Below are 13,386 nucleotides of genomic sequence, written 5' to 3'. Positions count from 1 at the left end.
AAACACACATGGTGTTGCTGCCATTAAACAAGAGGAGTTTTAATATTGATTTTAATGGGAGAAGTCATATATGGATGATTACAGGAACCTGTCCCTCAAAACAATCATGTACTTTCTGGTATTGTAAATAAGTGCAAAATGCTCTCCCCCTACTGAGTGCCTGTGATGTATAATTTACAGGTTCAGAGAATCTTCTGAGTTGGAAGGGACCCACAAGGATTATAGAGTTCAACTCTTAAGTAAATGGCCCATATGGGGAATGACCTCACAAACTTGGTGGTATTAGCACCATGCTCTGAGCAACTGAGATAATCTCAGGGTCAATGGCAGATTTTATAAAAATAAAATTATTCACCATTTAAATATTGAATGTATATTTATCTTCAACTTATCTGCATTAATCCTTTTGTTATTAAACCAATTAATGTTCTAGTTTAGAAAATTCTTCAGGACATAAATTTCCACAGCATAGATGTTTATTAGAACTGTAAACAGAACATGAAGGTTGCTACATGTATGCATGATCATGCAGGTGATCTAAGAAAAGAATACCAAAATGGACTGTGCACTCCAAAATAACTCTGTTATTTTCCTTTCTAGTTCTCATGGAGCATCTGCCCTGCTGGGCCTGAGCACTGTAAATGGTCAGATCAGGCAAGGACAGAGAACAGAGCGGGTCAGGTAAAGGTCTGACACATCTGTGTAACAGACAATGCAACTGGTGATCAAATTCTACCCAACCTGGAGCAGAGAAGGCTGGGAGGAGACCAAAGAGCAGAGTCCCAGTAACTGCAATCACATTATTGGAAAGACACAGTCAGGCTGCTTAGAGCATGGTTCAGTGGAGGAATGAAATAAAATAAGCACAAGTTGAAACAGGAGAGGTTCTGACTTTATATAAAGCCAAAACATCTTCATCACAATGGCAACACTGAGGTGAGATGCATTACCCAAATGGTTCTGCAATCTCCTTCCTTGGAGGCTTTCAAGATCAACAGCATAAAGCCCTGACCAGCTGGTCTGATTTCATAGCTCATGCTCTGAGGAGCAGCTTGGGCTAGAGATCTCTTGGGGTCCCTTCAGACCTGAATTCTCATCATCTCTGGAAATCTGCCACCAGATTCTACAACCCCCCCTTACATCTAATTAGGGGAACATCCTGCCTTCAGGGAGAACTTCTCTCAAATTCCCAACAGTCAGAGATAGACAAACATCAGCCTGAAGTGTGATTTAACACTAGCATCTACAGTTAAAAAGGAAACCCACACTAATAGCCTCAATGAAGATGCTAAAAGGCTTACTGAAAAATAGACAAAGCTTGTGATTGACATGTTCAGACAAAGCTTTCAAATTTAATATGCTGACAGTTAACTTGAAAAAAACTAAGCGGAAGTAGCTCAGTTCTCAGCCAACAAAACTAACAAAGGTGAAGAACATTTTAGAAGCCAGGTGCTGCCTTTCATTTAATGGTAAGACACAATTTAAAATAAATTGTAGGTACTCTGCTTCGAAAACTTTGCATAACTTGCAGCAGAGAATTTTTGGTTTCTCACATAAAAACATAAAGTTAATGTCTTTTATCAATATGGTGAGCAGATGGTAAATGAAACACTCAGTGTACCAAATGCAGATCAATAAATTATACCCTTAGCTGCCAGAGGAGACAGGTAAAAACCACAGAATAATGCAATGAAAAGAACCCCAAAAGCAGAAGAACATTTTGAGCATTGAAAGACATAATAATACACAACTGGGTTGTCATAATTCACAGGACAAAATACTTCTGTAAGTACTACAGTGCTACAGGTAGCAGAGAGGGAAAATCGAGCCTCTGTAGTGTTTGTGAAGCAATTTCCTTGTCCTGTAAGCTGACTCTGTGAGCATCTGCAGACCCCAGGAGTGCAGGAACCAGGGCCATGCCAGACTCACAGGCCAGACCACTGCTGTGGGTGCTTAGGCAGCACAAAGAATGGCCTCTGCAGAAGTACTCAACCACTTTATACCCCACAACTCTCCTAGACCTGTTAACAAATTGTGTGAGCCAACAGTGAGGACGAACAGAATAAAGCCAAGCTCCACTGTGCAGTTACCAGAGCTCCCTGCTGTGGTGAGGATGTGACTTAAACTCAGCTCTGACTAATGAAGATAACTTTGTTTCTCCATACAATATTGCACATCCTGACAGGATCTGGCCTCTAAGACTGAAATTATGTGAAATAACAACTGAAATGATTCTTCAGCCAGTGAGGAACCCTACATATATTTATAGTTCTTTTTCCTAAAGCCAGATATCTTCAAATTCCTACTCACACACCAGCCCAAATAAATAATTTTTGCTTCAAGTAGGGAAAACTGCACATCAGTAGTTAACATATTTTGTAACCTTTATAAGGGGGTAAAAAAAAATCACAACAGATTTCTTGCAGTCTGTACTACAGCTTTAGTTTTATTTTGAAGTGTCAGACTATGTCACTGGAAGCAGACATTTCCCCCATGGTATTTGTACGCTGCCAACGCAACAGACACTCCACTCACCAGGGTCTATCAGCAGAACTCCATTAAGACATGAAATAAGTATATTTTTAAGAAACCCACAGCAAACCTTAATGCATGATGCTTTTAATCAATCAGCTGCATAAATTGCTTAAAAGGAGTTTGACTCCAAAGTGGTAGCTGGCTGGATTTGTTTTCATTTTCCCTGCAGAGACCCAAGGCATGCTGCTCCTGCCAGACCAAGATACGGCTCACCAGGAGGACATGCCATCTCCAGGCTTTCCAGAGCCCTCGGTGCTTAATGCCCAGGGCTGATGAAAAAACACTGTGTTAATGCTGCCAAATGTCACTTCTCTGCTGGGTGCTCAGAGTCCTTTGACTGACCACCTCACAGCCTGCTCTGCCAGCCATCGCCATGGCCCTCCTTCCAGCCTGCAGCCCTGACTGACTTATCTTCATTTGAGGAAGATGATGATAAGTCAAATGCCACTATTTGAGGCAGGCAAGAAACACTGCTTGTGCTGAAAGATTTCCATGGAGAACTCTTCACTCGTCATGAAGTGACAGAGATCTTCTGAATTGTGACCTGCTCTGAGAAGCTGGTCTCCAGAGGGCTGCCCTCTCCTCCAGCTTTTGCTCCTGCCTCTTATTTGCATAAAACATATGCACTGCACCCGGGTTTTTAAATGTGTGTGCTACTTAAATCTCTGCAATAACTCACAGACTTTCTTGTATGAAAATTGCTTTGTTGTCCATCAGCCACTATCAGAACCCTCAGAAACTCGATCCTCACAGATAGTGTGATATGGCTGCTCTTCTTTTACAAGGCAAGCTTGTTGAGAAACATGCAGGCATCCCATGCACCTTCTCCTAAATTCAGCAGTAGATCTAGGAGTGAGTGAATCCAAAAATCCTTCTAGGTCCCTTTCCCATGGTCTGAAGTGCACAAAAACATAGCAGGAACATTTGGTAACACAGCCCTTAAAGTTCAGAATACAGAACTTTTGTAGGGAAGTACTTCAACACAGTATTGAGTTATAAAAAACGTGCAAACCAAAATTGGATGTATACTATAGAAGAACTGTGTGTAAATGAGAAAAATGGAAAACACAAATGAGCTAAGAAAGATTTCAGAACTTATTTCTTCAAGTAAAACCACATGGAAAAATCAGATCAGAGTCTCACTGACTGTGCCAGCTCCCATCCTGGACCAATGGGCACTTCCAGACAAAGCAGCAACACATTCATCTCCTGTTATTATTTCTCTTCTGTGACTGATATATCCTTGCAAACCATTTCCATGAAGTTTTTCAGTGTTTCAGAGTAACTGTCTAAGTCTCTGTTGTCCAATGAAAGGAACCTCTTAAGCTTTAAGAAACTTGTACTATAAATTTTAGGAAAAATCAACTCAGAAATTGCCCTTGGACAAGGACATCAAATACTGGCATACAAAATCTGATTTTCTCAACTACTACCTAATATAAATGATCAGTTTTGAGAAATAGGTATTTTAAAAATAAGTCAAAGCACATAAAGGCAGACATCAGTTAAAGTCTTGCATAACTGATACTGCAATACCCTCTTGTGGTCAAATAAAAAGGTTTTATCTAAACACCTGAAATTTTTCCTCTATAGAAAGCCTCTCTAGGCATCTTTTCCTTTGACTTGAAGAAAACAACTACCATATTTCTGCCAGATGAATTTGTAGTGCATATCATCATTTGTCTTGTAAAACCAAAAGACTAACCTCAGTCAAGTTCTGCAAAATGACAGTCACTGACACTTGCTTTTCAAAGTAATTAATCACAAAGCAAACTTCTAAGCAAAGGCCATCTTTGACAGTGACATTCATAATTATTTTTCAAGTTTCATATCCCCAGACATATAAAATCAAGATGTTCTTATTAGTTTACATCAATGCATGTGGCATGAAGCCACAATAAACATCAACCTACAGGATGAAAAGACAAACACAGTAAATCAGTTGTACCAATTCAAATGAGCAAATAAAATACTAAACTGGCGAATGGGAAAAATGAGGGGAAACAGTTCAGTATCTGTGCCAGGTCTGCTGAGATCACTCAATAGCACAGATTTAAAACACAGGCTTGTAATCTCTCTGTCCAGTTTATTCAGTGGCTCTAAGTAGTCATTTGGAGGCTGTCCTCAGTACAATGACCAGTTTTAAGTTATTACTGTTAATTTGCAGAAACTGACTTGAAAGAACAATCAGAATTAAATTTCTGATCTGATACAGGAACTTTGTACACAAGAATTAAGAGGAATAGACTTTCCATCAGCATCCTTTTCTGAACAGATCAGTAGCTAAAATCCCATGCACTCTGATTAATTCATTGGTTCTTCCAATGAATGTCTCAGATTCCTTTTAAAGCAACCAGATGCTGCTAAAACAGTTCTCCAACCAGCTGCACACACTCCAGCTTGGACCAAATGCAACAGGATAAGCAAATTCCACGAGAGGAACAGGGACAACTATTAGTCCAGGCTGGAAAACACTAAATTTCTTCACTTCATGACAATGCTATGTGTGTACATGACTGCTTTTGCTTTTTGGCTGAAGAAGATGAAAAACACCATTCATGTTTCAATTATCTCAGAAAAAATAGCAAGCAAACAAAAAGTCCACTAAAATTTAATTCAAAACCAAAGCAGATATGGGGGTCTGAGGTGAGCTATATTATCACAATCTTCAAATTCAGAATAATTTTCCCAAAATGATTGTGGACTTGTAGAAGTATTTCTTGCTCAGCTTGTCTACATGAAGAGTTTGGATTGTTGTATAGTTGTAACTATTGTTAAAGAAATTATCTGCCAAATTCAGTATATATTTCCCAATACTGCAAGCAAATCCATTTGCCAAAATCCCCCTGAAGAAGTAGATTCAAAGTTCATTAGCATTTACCAGAAAGATGAAAAAAGAGGATAGAATTACTCTGGAACTAATCCACACTACTCAAAAACAAGACAGTCAAGAATTTCTGAGGAAATTTGTACTTGAAATACTCTGTTTTCCTGCAAGGTCACAAATATTTGAGGAAGTGAGTTCATCCCACAGAAGCCAAACAGGCTGACTGCAAAGACAAACACTGACATTTTGGACACTGTTTTGAAAATTCTCACTTTTTATAATAATAACCCTTTAAAGTCACTTTAAAACTTTTCATAGCTGCTTAATACCTTCTGCAGAACTCTCCAAGTGCTTAGAAAAGACTTTTGATGATGTCAGATTGCTCTTTTTTAAATTTGAAAATAAGAAGCTTTCAGAACAGATTCCTTGAAACACTTAATTTTAACCAAACATTTTTGCCCCAAAAAGAGTTCAAGGCCCCAGCAGACATCACACTGAGTCTCTGCTCCTTTTCTGGTATATACTCACCAGTTGGATGTTTCCAATAGAGACAGTAAACACACCAGGGAAACCAGCAGCTTTCAGGAGCTTTTGCTTCTGCTACACAAAAGTCCTCCTGATTACACAGCAGCAATCTCTGCAGCATCCTTTGCTGTTAAACCAGACTTTATTGTTCTGAGGACTGTGAATAGAGGCTGATCTCAGCTGCAGTCACAGTAATCACCTTGTAAGCTAAGAGTCTGCTGGTTACATCTGGAGATCCCATTGCTTCCAATAATAGTCACTTCTTATCAAATCACTGTTACCATGAAAACCCAACAGCGTTCAAGCAATGATGCAACATAACGCAGTAGGAAAGGGGCATTAAGTAAGAGGGAAGTAAACCAGTGCTGAGAACTGCCTGTCAGTGTTTCTGTGCGTGTTCTTTTCTGAAAGTACTCCAAATCAGCAGCTGAAAGAAACTGTTAGGAAAGAAGGAACTTCGAAAGTGCAAAAAGGAGTAAGTTTCACTTTCTGAGAAGTCACAATATAGCTAAAAGCTGGGATATGGTGAGTCTCAAAATGGACAAGTTGGAAAGGGCTTCTGGAATCAGGAGTAATACCTTGTTTAGGTCTCAGCAAACAGCAACCACACCTCTGGGCCAACTGGCCTCAGCTCCTTCTGTGTCCTAGCAGCACCCAACCGAGCAGAGCTGACAACCACTGCACAAATGGCTACTTGGGCCTGGGTGGATGGCCAGGCAGACCAGGTCCAACAGGATAAAATCTGGAGAATCTGTGGAGGCTGAAGAGAGGAAGGAGATTGTGGCAAGTCCCTTGTTCCAGTTCATGCTTCATTCATCAAGACAGTGGTCCTGATACACCCTGACAGCATTAGGGCTTGGTCCAAAGCCAACACTATCAAACAAAATTTGCTGCTGCAGGGACCTTGGATCAGATCCTAATACCTTCCTTTCTAGGGTAACATTATCTCTGCTCTCCTTCATTGGACAAAATCTGTACTAGTATCTCCCAGTATGCTGGGCTTAAGCTGAAAAGAAATCCAAAGAACTGCATGCTAAATATTTTTTAGCTTTTAGAGATTTCCACAATGAAGACATAAAAGTGCCAAGCTTTATAATTTATTGCAGACACACTGATATTATCAGCTCTTCTCATACTCTTGGAAATGGCTGAAATGGAAGCTGAACAGAGTGTTCTGCCAAAATACAATTTTATATTCCCAGTCTGTAAATCTACTGAATTTGCCCCATTGTTATGGTGTTTCAGCAGACTGCTGCACACATACAGCCTAAGCTTTGGCTGTGCACACACCAGTGACCCAAAGGAACCTGAAATTAAGATCCTGTCTCTGCCACATATCTTGAGTAAGTGTTTATGTTTATACTTCAGTATACATCATCAGTATTAGAAGAATATTCTTGGTAAAAGTAAAATCAGGTCCATTTCCAACTGCCCACTGTCCAAGCTACAGGAAAGAGAAGAAAAAGAGTATCACTCTCATGATTTTTTTAAATGGAAAACGAAATCATCTGAAACCTTCACCCCCTTCAGCCTTCCCGAGGAGTTACAGATCTCAGTCCTGATTTCCCTAGAGATGCATTTCCAGTCTTGCTGGCTCCACTTACTTGAGGGACAGGCTGATGCCAGGACTGACACATGCAAAGCCAGGGCAATGTTACTGTCTCCCAGTTGTGCTGGGAGACTCAGACTCTTGCTCAACAGGCTCAGCCTGTTCCACACTCATTCCCTAGCTAAGGCAGCAGGAAGGACTCTGCTCCTGTCCCTGGGGTTGGCAGTCATCAATACTGGTGCAAACTCACCTTCATGCGTAATGTAACACATCACACATCCAATGCATGTTCTGCTTTCCAGTTTTAGCTAAGAAGACAGAAACACTTGCAAAAAGGGTAGGACAGGCTTGTGGAGAACAAGATGCCTAAAGATGGATTCATCAAATTACCTACCCTACAGCCTGCTGGGGACTGTCCTTCAGTTCCACATTCCTGTCCCAAAAACAGTGATGGAGAAAGGGCTGGTATGCATTAAATGGTCTGACTTGAAGTAGATGTAGGGCAATCCCTGAGACCATGACATTTCTCACTAATTAGACCATCCAGTAGCACCCATGTCAGATAATGCTCAAGTAATGGCTGCATATCAAGACAAAAAATTCTACAACCTCAGTGCTATGCTGTTATACCAAGACATAGTGATAAACCAAACAGTCATAAATTCAATTTTATTTGCACCTGGGGTATATCTGCACTGGACAGGGGAGTGCAGCACAGAAATCCATTGCTTCTAGCTCCACACGGTACATGGCTGTGCTGCAGAGACAAGCTCAGCTCAGAAGGATGTACAGCTTAAACACTAGTCCAATGAGCTTAGATGCAGCACAGGGAAGCAGTTCAGAGTCAACCCAGGTGTCCCTTGAACCCTGCTGTACTGAACTGTTTCCTCTCTTGACTCACACTACTCTTACAATAGTGGGTGAATTGATATTTTCTCCATTTCAGGCCAAGGAATGCAAATGACAGAAAATCAGAGGACTTGCCCTGCAGTCCTACACCAGATATAGAACAGAGCTGAAGAGCAAACCTCAGCTCTTCTGACTCCATGTGCTCCTAGCACAGCTACCTAGAATATTCCCATGGATGTTTGCCTGCATCAGTACGGCTCTGGGAACTCCAACCAGGGACTTTTGCCAGCAAAGTGCTGGTAACTTAAAAAACAAGATGCTGTGTCTTGCTCAAGGCATTGGACCTAGAGTGACTCAGGACACGAGTAATTTATTTGCATTTGCACACAGAATACATTGTGGATATGGTATTCTCACCTTCCCTTAGCAAAAAAACCACCCACTCCTCACATAGTATGGGAATAAAGAAAACCTTGGGCTCCATCACCGAAAAGAAGGTTTTAGTACAGGGAATCTGCAAGTGTAAGAGCTGGGAAGTAAGTGTCAAACTGAGCAATTGAACAGACATGCAGTTATGATCAGCATTAACCCATTTATTTAAAGACAAAAAATTTGACACTGTATTTTTAACTTCTGTTTCAAGGTACCAGAACCTGAGTTTTCTTAAGGACCATGACCAAATGGTGAGTTTTGAACAGACCCATAACTTTAACTTTACATAACTTTAACTTTTTAATGCTTTTTAGTTTTTGTCAGTTTGAGATAGGCTAATATTTCAAGTAGAAGGATACCTAGGCTTTATTGGCAAATTCTTTACAACTATAATCTCTCAGAAAAATAAGAGCTGAAGTGTTTTCCTCTGCTACCTATGTGTGTTCAAACTGTTTTAATGCTAACAACTTGGCAAAAAGACAAGTACTGGAAGAACCAACCTCCTAGGAGCAAATTTGTAAGATAATCATCCTGCTGAAACCCAAGTCACTTACTAAAAAAGCCAAGCCACTTACTAAAAATTAAAGAAAAAGCCTCCCACATCACAACCATTCTAGAGCAGGGTAACTTCTGTCCCAGATATAATTTTATGCAACACATTTTAAAATTATTCATTTCCCTCTGTTATCCTATCATAAGACAACAGGGAAAAAAATCCCCCAATTTATTTCTACAATGCTTTCATATACATTCAGTATGATATTTTTAAGTACATTTAAATTCCACTTTCAAAAGCAGAAGTGCTGATATTATAATTTCAGTAAGTTGTACGTTTGTAAGAAGCAATTCTTTCAATTTTGAAAACTTATTAATGATCTTTGTTTTATCCAGGGTAAGAGAAAGGAGCAGAAGCCACTGCCAAACTATGTCTCTATTTTCAAGCAAAGTTCTCAATTCAACCAACCAAACTACTGGCAGTCAAATGAACACTGAGCTTGGCAGGGCTCTGGTAGATATTAATCCTTCAGCAGTGGTACAGGAAAGAGGAAACTTGAGGGTGAGTTCCAGATTTCTTAGTTCTTCAGTAATAATATAACAGCAACAAAGCAAGTTCTTTCAAGGGTAAAAACAGATCTTGTCCAACAATGTCATAACAGATGATCCTCTTTGCATTTTGGGTGACTGAGCCATATATAGACAGCACTACAGATCTCATCCATCTTTCCATGAAAATCTATGGTAAGGATGCCACTAACATCTGAAAGAACAGTACTACAGACAAAAGACCATTTTTTCCTGAATTTTATCCTCTGAAAACAAACAATTAATAGAGATCTTCTCAGATCAGTCGCAACATAAACAATGCACTTTCAGCTCTGAAAGCCAGCATGACAGAAACACAGCAGCTTGTTGCATTTCATGTAGTTAGACAAGGATTTGTCAGCTTCTGTCATCTGCATGTTTAAACTTGCTCTAAAGAATAATACTTAGGCACATGAGACATGCTCTGTGCTTTTTACCACTCCCTGATGAGGGAGGGAGACCAAATATTTTTTACATTAGTTTTCATTTTTGTTTCTGTGGATTTGCTGCTCTTAAATTCCTTTCTCTTATGCTTTTTTTCTGGTTTAGCTGATGGAAACTCATTGACAAGGAAGCAGGCTTTCACATTTTGCTCTGAAGGCGTGTTGGCTCAGCAACCTGTCTTACACCCTCAGAATTATCAACCTTGAATTTAACAGGTTCATAGTCCCTAAAATCTGTGGTTGCCCCAGGAAACCATCCTCAAGTTAAATCAACACAACAATACCAAAAGCCTGTTTAGCTACTGCATCTTCATTACATAGATTGAAACTTTATGGCTTGTTGTTCTGTGGGGAAAAATCTGCAAGGAGCAGAGCGTGGAGAGTGTACACACAATGTCCTTTAAGCTGTATGTAACTTCTGCAGGATCATGCTCAGGCCAAAGTGGAGCTCAACACAGAAGCCATGAGCACTGCCTGACACAACAGGAGGCAGTCTCTCACCTGACTGAGATGGAGATGGGTGCACTCACGCTTTGCAATTAAAGCAATTTGTTTTTATGATGAGACTTCAGTGGCAGAAGGCAGCTCAGCACACAAGGTGATCACTGTGACCAGTGTGATCGCTGATTCAAGTGGTCTCAGGCAAAAAAAAAAGGCACTTTAGCAGGAAGAGCCAGGTCACACCCCCTGAAATCACAACTCTAATGTTCTCCTCTTGGCTTCCTCAGCACAGTGAGAAATGGAGGATCAGGGTTTCCAAGATGACAACTAAGTTACCTAAAGAAGGAAGACCACATCATGCAACCAGTCCGGGTGAAGAAGGCTGATTCCACTCTGTGCAGACATAAATGATGACGGAGAGTTGAGTTCAGACACACAAAATGGGAACTTTCTTTTTAAAACTTCTTGTTGAACTGAAATGCTTTCTGCTCTCTCCTGTGAGCAGAAACCTGCACCAGGAACTCATTTGTCTTCACACACCTGAAAGCAGGAGAGGAAAGAAGAGATCAAGACTTTCCTTGTCCTTGTGCTGTCCAGAGTTTTTTATGGAAGCTGTGCAGGCCACTCAGAGGTTACATGTTTACTGGTGATTGCATAACAGCAAGAGACATTGCACTTGCATGCCTTACTTTGGGTCACAAACTTTACACTGAGTGGTGGATGCCCAGTATCTGTCAGGCTCAAGCTCCTACTCATGTAAGAACATTTCATTTGTAAAGCTCGGGAATTTTGTTTTTCGGCATGAAAGCATCCAGAGCTCCATGTTTCCTAACCTCCAGATGGCACTCACTCTACATCAAGTAATCCACCAGAAAGGACGCGAAGGCAGTGCTTAGTGCCTTTTAAATTACATTAAATAATTCCAGATTCTTGACTCTATTTACTGTGTGTGAATGCGGAGGATCCTTCTCCCCTAGAGTTCCTGCAAACTGGAGGGTAAAAGGATGGTCTAAGCAGTGCATGATTTAATCCTCCCACTTCACTTACAACCAGCATTGTTTCACAAATCAAACACTTACGGTTTTGAACAAGACCTTCCAGGTCTTACCCAAAAGTTGTGGGCTACTAATCAGAATCTAGAAAAGCAGTGATGGCAGCTGGAATATGGGAAGATGTGTCATATAAGGAAAGGTTAAAAAGACTGTTAAAAGTTTAACCTGAAGGAAAAAAAGCAGTCTTGGAAGAAGATAGCAGTCTTTAGATATGTATGCATCTCTGGAATGAGAAAAGGAATAATTTGCACTTCAAGGGAGTGTCAGGCAACAGCAAAAATAATAAGCCTAAGTTTTAGCATGGAAGAATCACATTAACTTTTTGGGAGGACAGCAGTAAGGATAATGCAGCACTGGAATGGATTCCCTGAGGAATCTCCACCTTTGAAAGTTAAACACACACATCCATCAAGAGGGATATATTTAATAGGGTTTGAATAAATTGAATGACTGTCTGAAGAGCTTTTCACCAGTTGTCTGAATAACCAGAGCTGGTGGGATCAGAACATGATTTTTCAAACACATTCACAAAGAATTTTTTAAAAATTCCTATTTTAATTATACTAGTTTTAAATAGATTTCACCTCTAAACTACAGACTAATCACTTTTGTTATTAGTGAAATATATTTCTAATTCTTCTAACTATTCATATAGGATACTTTTCACGAAGTCCAGATGTGTCTCTTTTAATCACACACATCTGAGAGGCTTGTTTAGTGACCTCCTGACAGCCATGTAAGGACACTTCTCAAAGAACTTATTATGTCATGTCAACGAATTTTCTTAAAAAAAATTGAGGAAGTCTTTAGTGAAAATGTGTAGTCCTGTGTCCTTAATCAGATAAAGCAGCCACTGAGGTACCAGGCAGTTCCTGAAGTGGGGGCGTGCAGTGGTGATGTGTGCACAGCACAGGAAAAGCCCTGCACTCCCCTCTGCTGTATACTCCCTTGCAGGGTCACTTCAGGCCAACATATCACAACTGGAAGGTCTGTAGGAATACCTGAAAAGGAGCCAAAGTATGCAACAATTTTTGCCTTAATTGTCAGAGAGTCCAACCTTGTCCAACTCCAAAATGTAAGTCTGTGCCTTGTTGCGAGATCACACCAGCCTGCAACTGTGCTGCCCCTTTTGATGTGCAGTTAAGCTAATATCTTGACTTCCTGAGTCTGAGTTCAAGCTAATTGAAATTACTCTAAAATACTAGTGGACAACAACTGGATAGGACCAGCTCTTCAATTCATTCCTACTTCCTGTTGAAATCAACAGCAACTCTTAAACATTTTGACATCTCAATGATTGAGGGGGAATGTCTTGAGAACCAAAGTTTCCTATTTGGAATAGATCAGATAATATGTGTAACACAGGAATACTGCGAAGATCTGGACATCTGATTTTGTTACATTATTACACTTTCCCTAATAATTACACATAAATTATTTAATGCTGCTGCAATTAGCTCTCCAGCATTATATTTCCAAGGTTAGTTCGGGTCTCTCCACTGTGTACAGCCACCTCCCAAAAAGACCTTTTCACAATATCCAGGGTCCTAAACAATACTGCCTCAGCACCTGCAAGTAGAAGGTGGCAAACAGACAATCTCTAGACTCTATTTCATCCCCAGTTTAGCCATGATTTTTCTTTTACAATAA

General features: G+C 40.2%; 1 protein-coding gene and 1 long non-coding RNA gene across 2 annotated transcripts in view; one reads left to right on the top strand and one right to left on the bottom strand.

The window, feature by feature from the left end:
- Positions 1-13,386, bottom strand: part of LOC147654622 (uncharacterized) — a 133,125-nt gene that overhangs the window by 112,724 nt on the left and 7,015 nt on the right. The gene's annotated exons all lie outside the window — the stretch shown is intronic.
- On the top strand, positions 6,425-9,889 carry CIMIP5 (ciliary microtubule inner protein 5). Its single transcript, XM_086875866.1, is given in 8 exon segments — positions 6,425-6,559; positions 6,562-6,632; positions 6,634-6,667; positions 6,713-6,714; positions 8,929-8,968; positions 9,609-9,646; positions 9,648-9,736; positions 9,739-9,889. Coding segments are annotated over 8 exon segments (465 nt in total). The 3' UTR covers positions 9,795-9,889.

The sequence above is a fragment of the Cyanistes caeruleus genome, chromosome 2, assembly GCF_971803275.1.
Source record: "Cyanistes caeruleus chromosome 2, bCyaCae1.hap1.1, whole genome shotgun sequence".
NCBI lineage: Eukaryota > Metazoa > Chordata > Aves > Passeriformes > Paridae > Cyanistes > Cyanistes caeruleus.
Note: the sequence above shows the minus strand (reverse complement) of the source record. Positions and strands in the feature narration are given on the sequence as shown.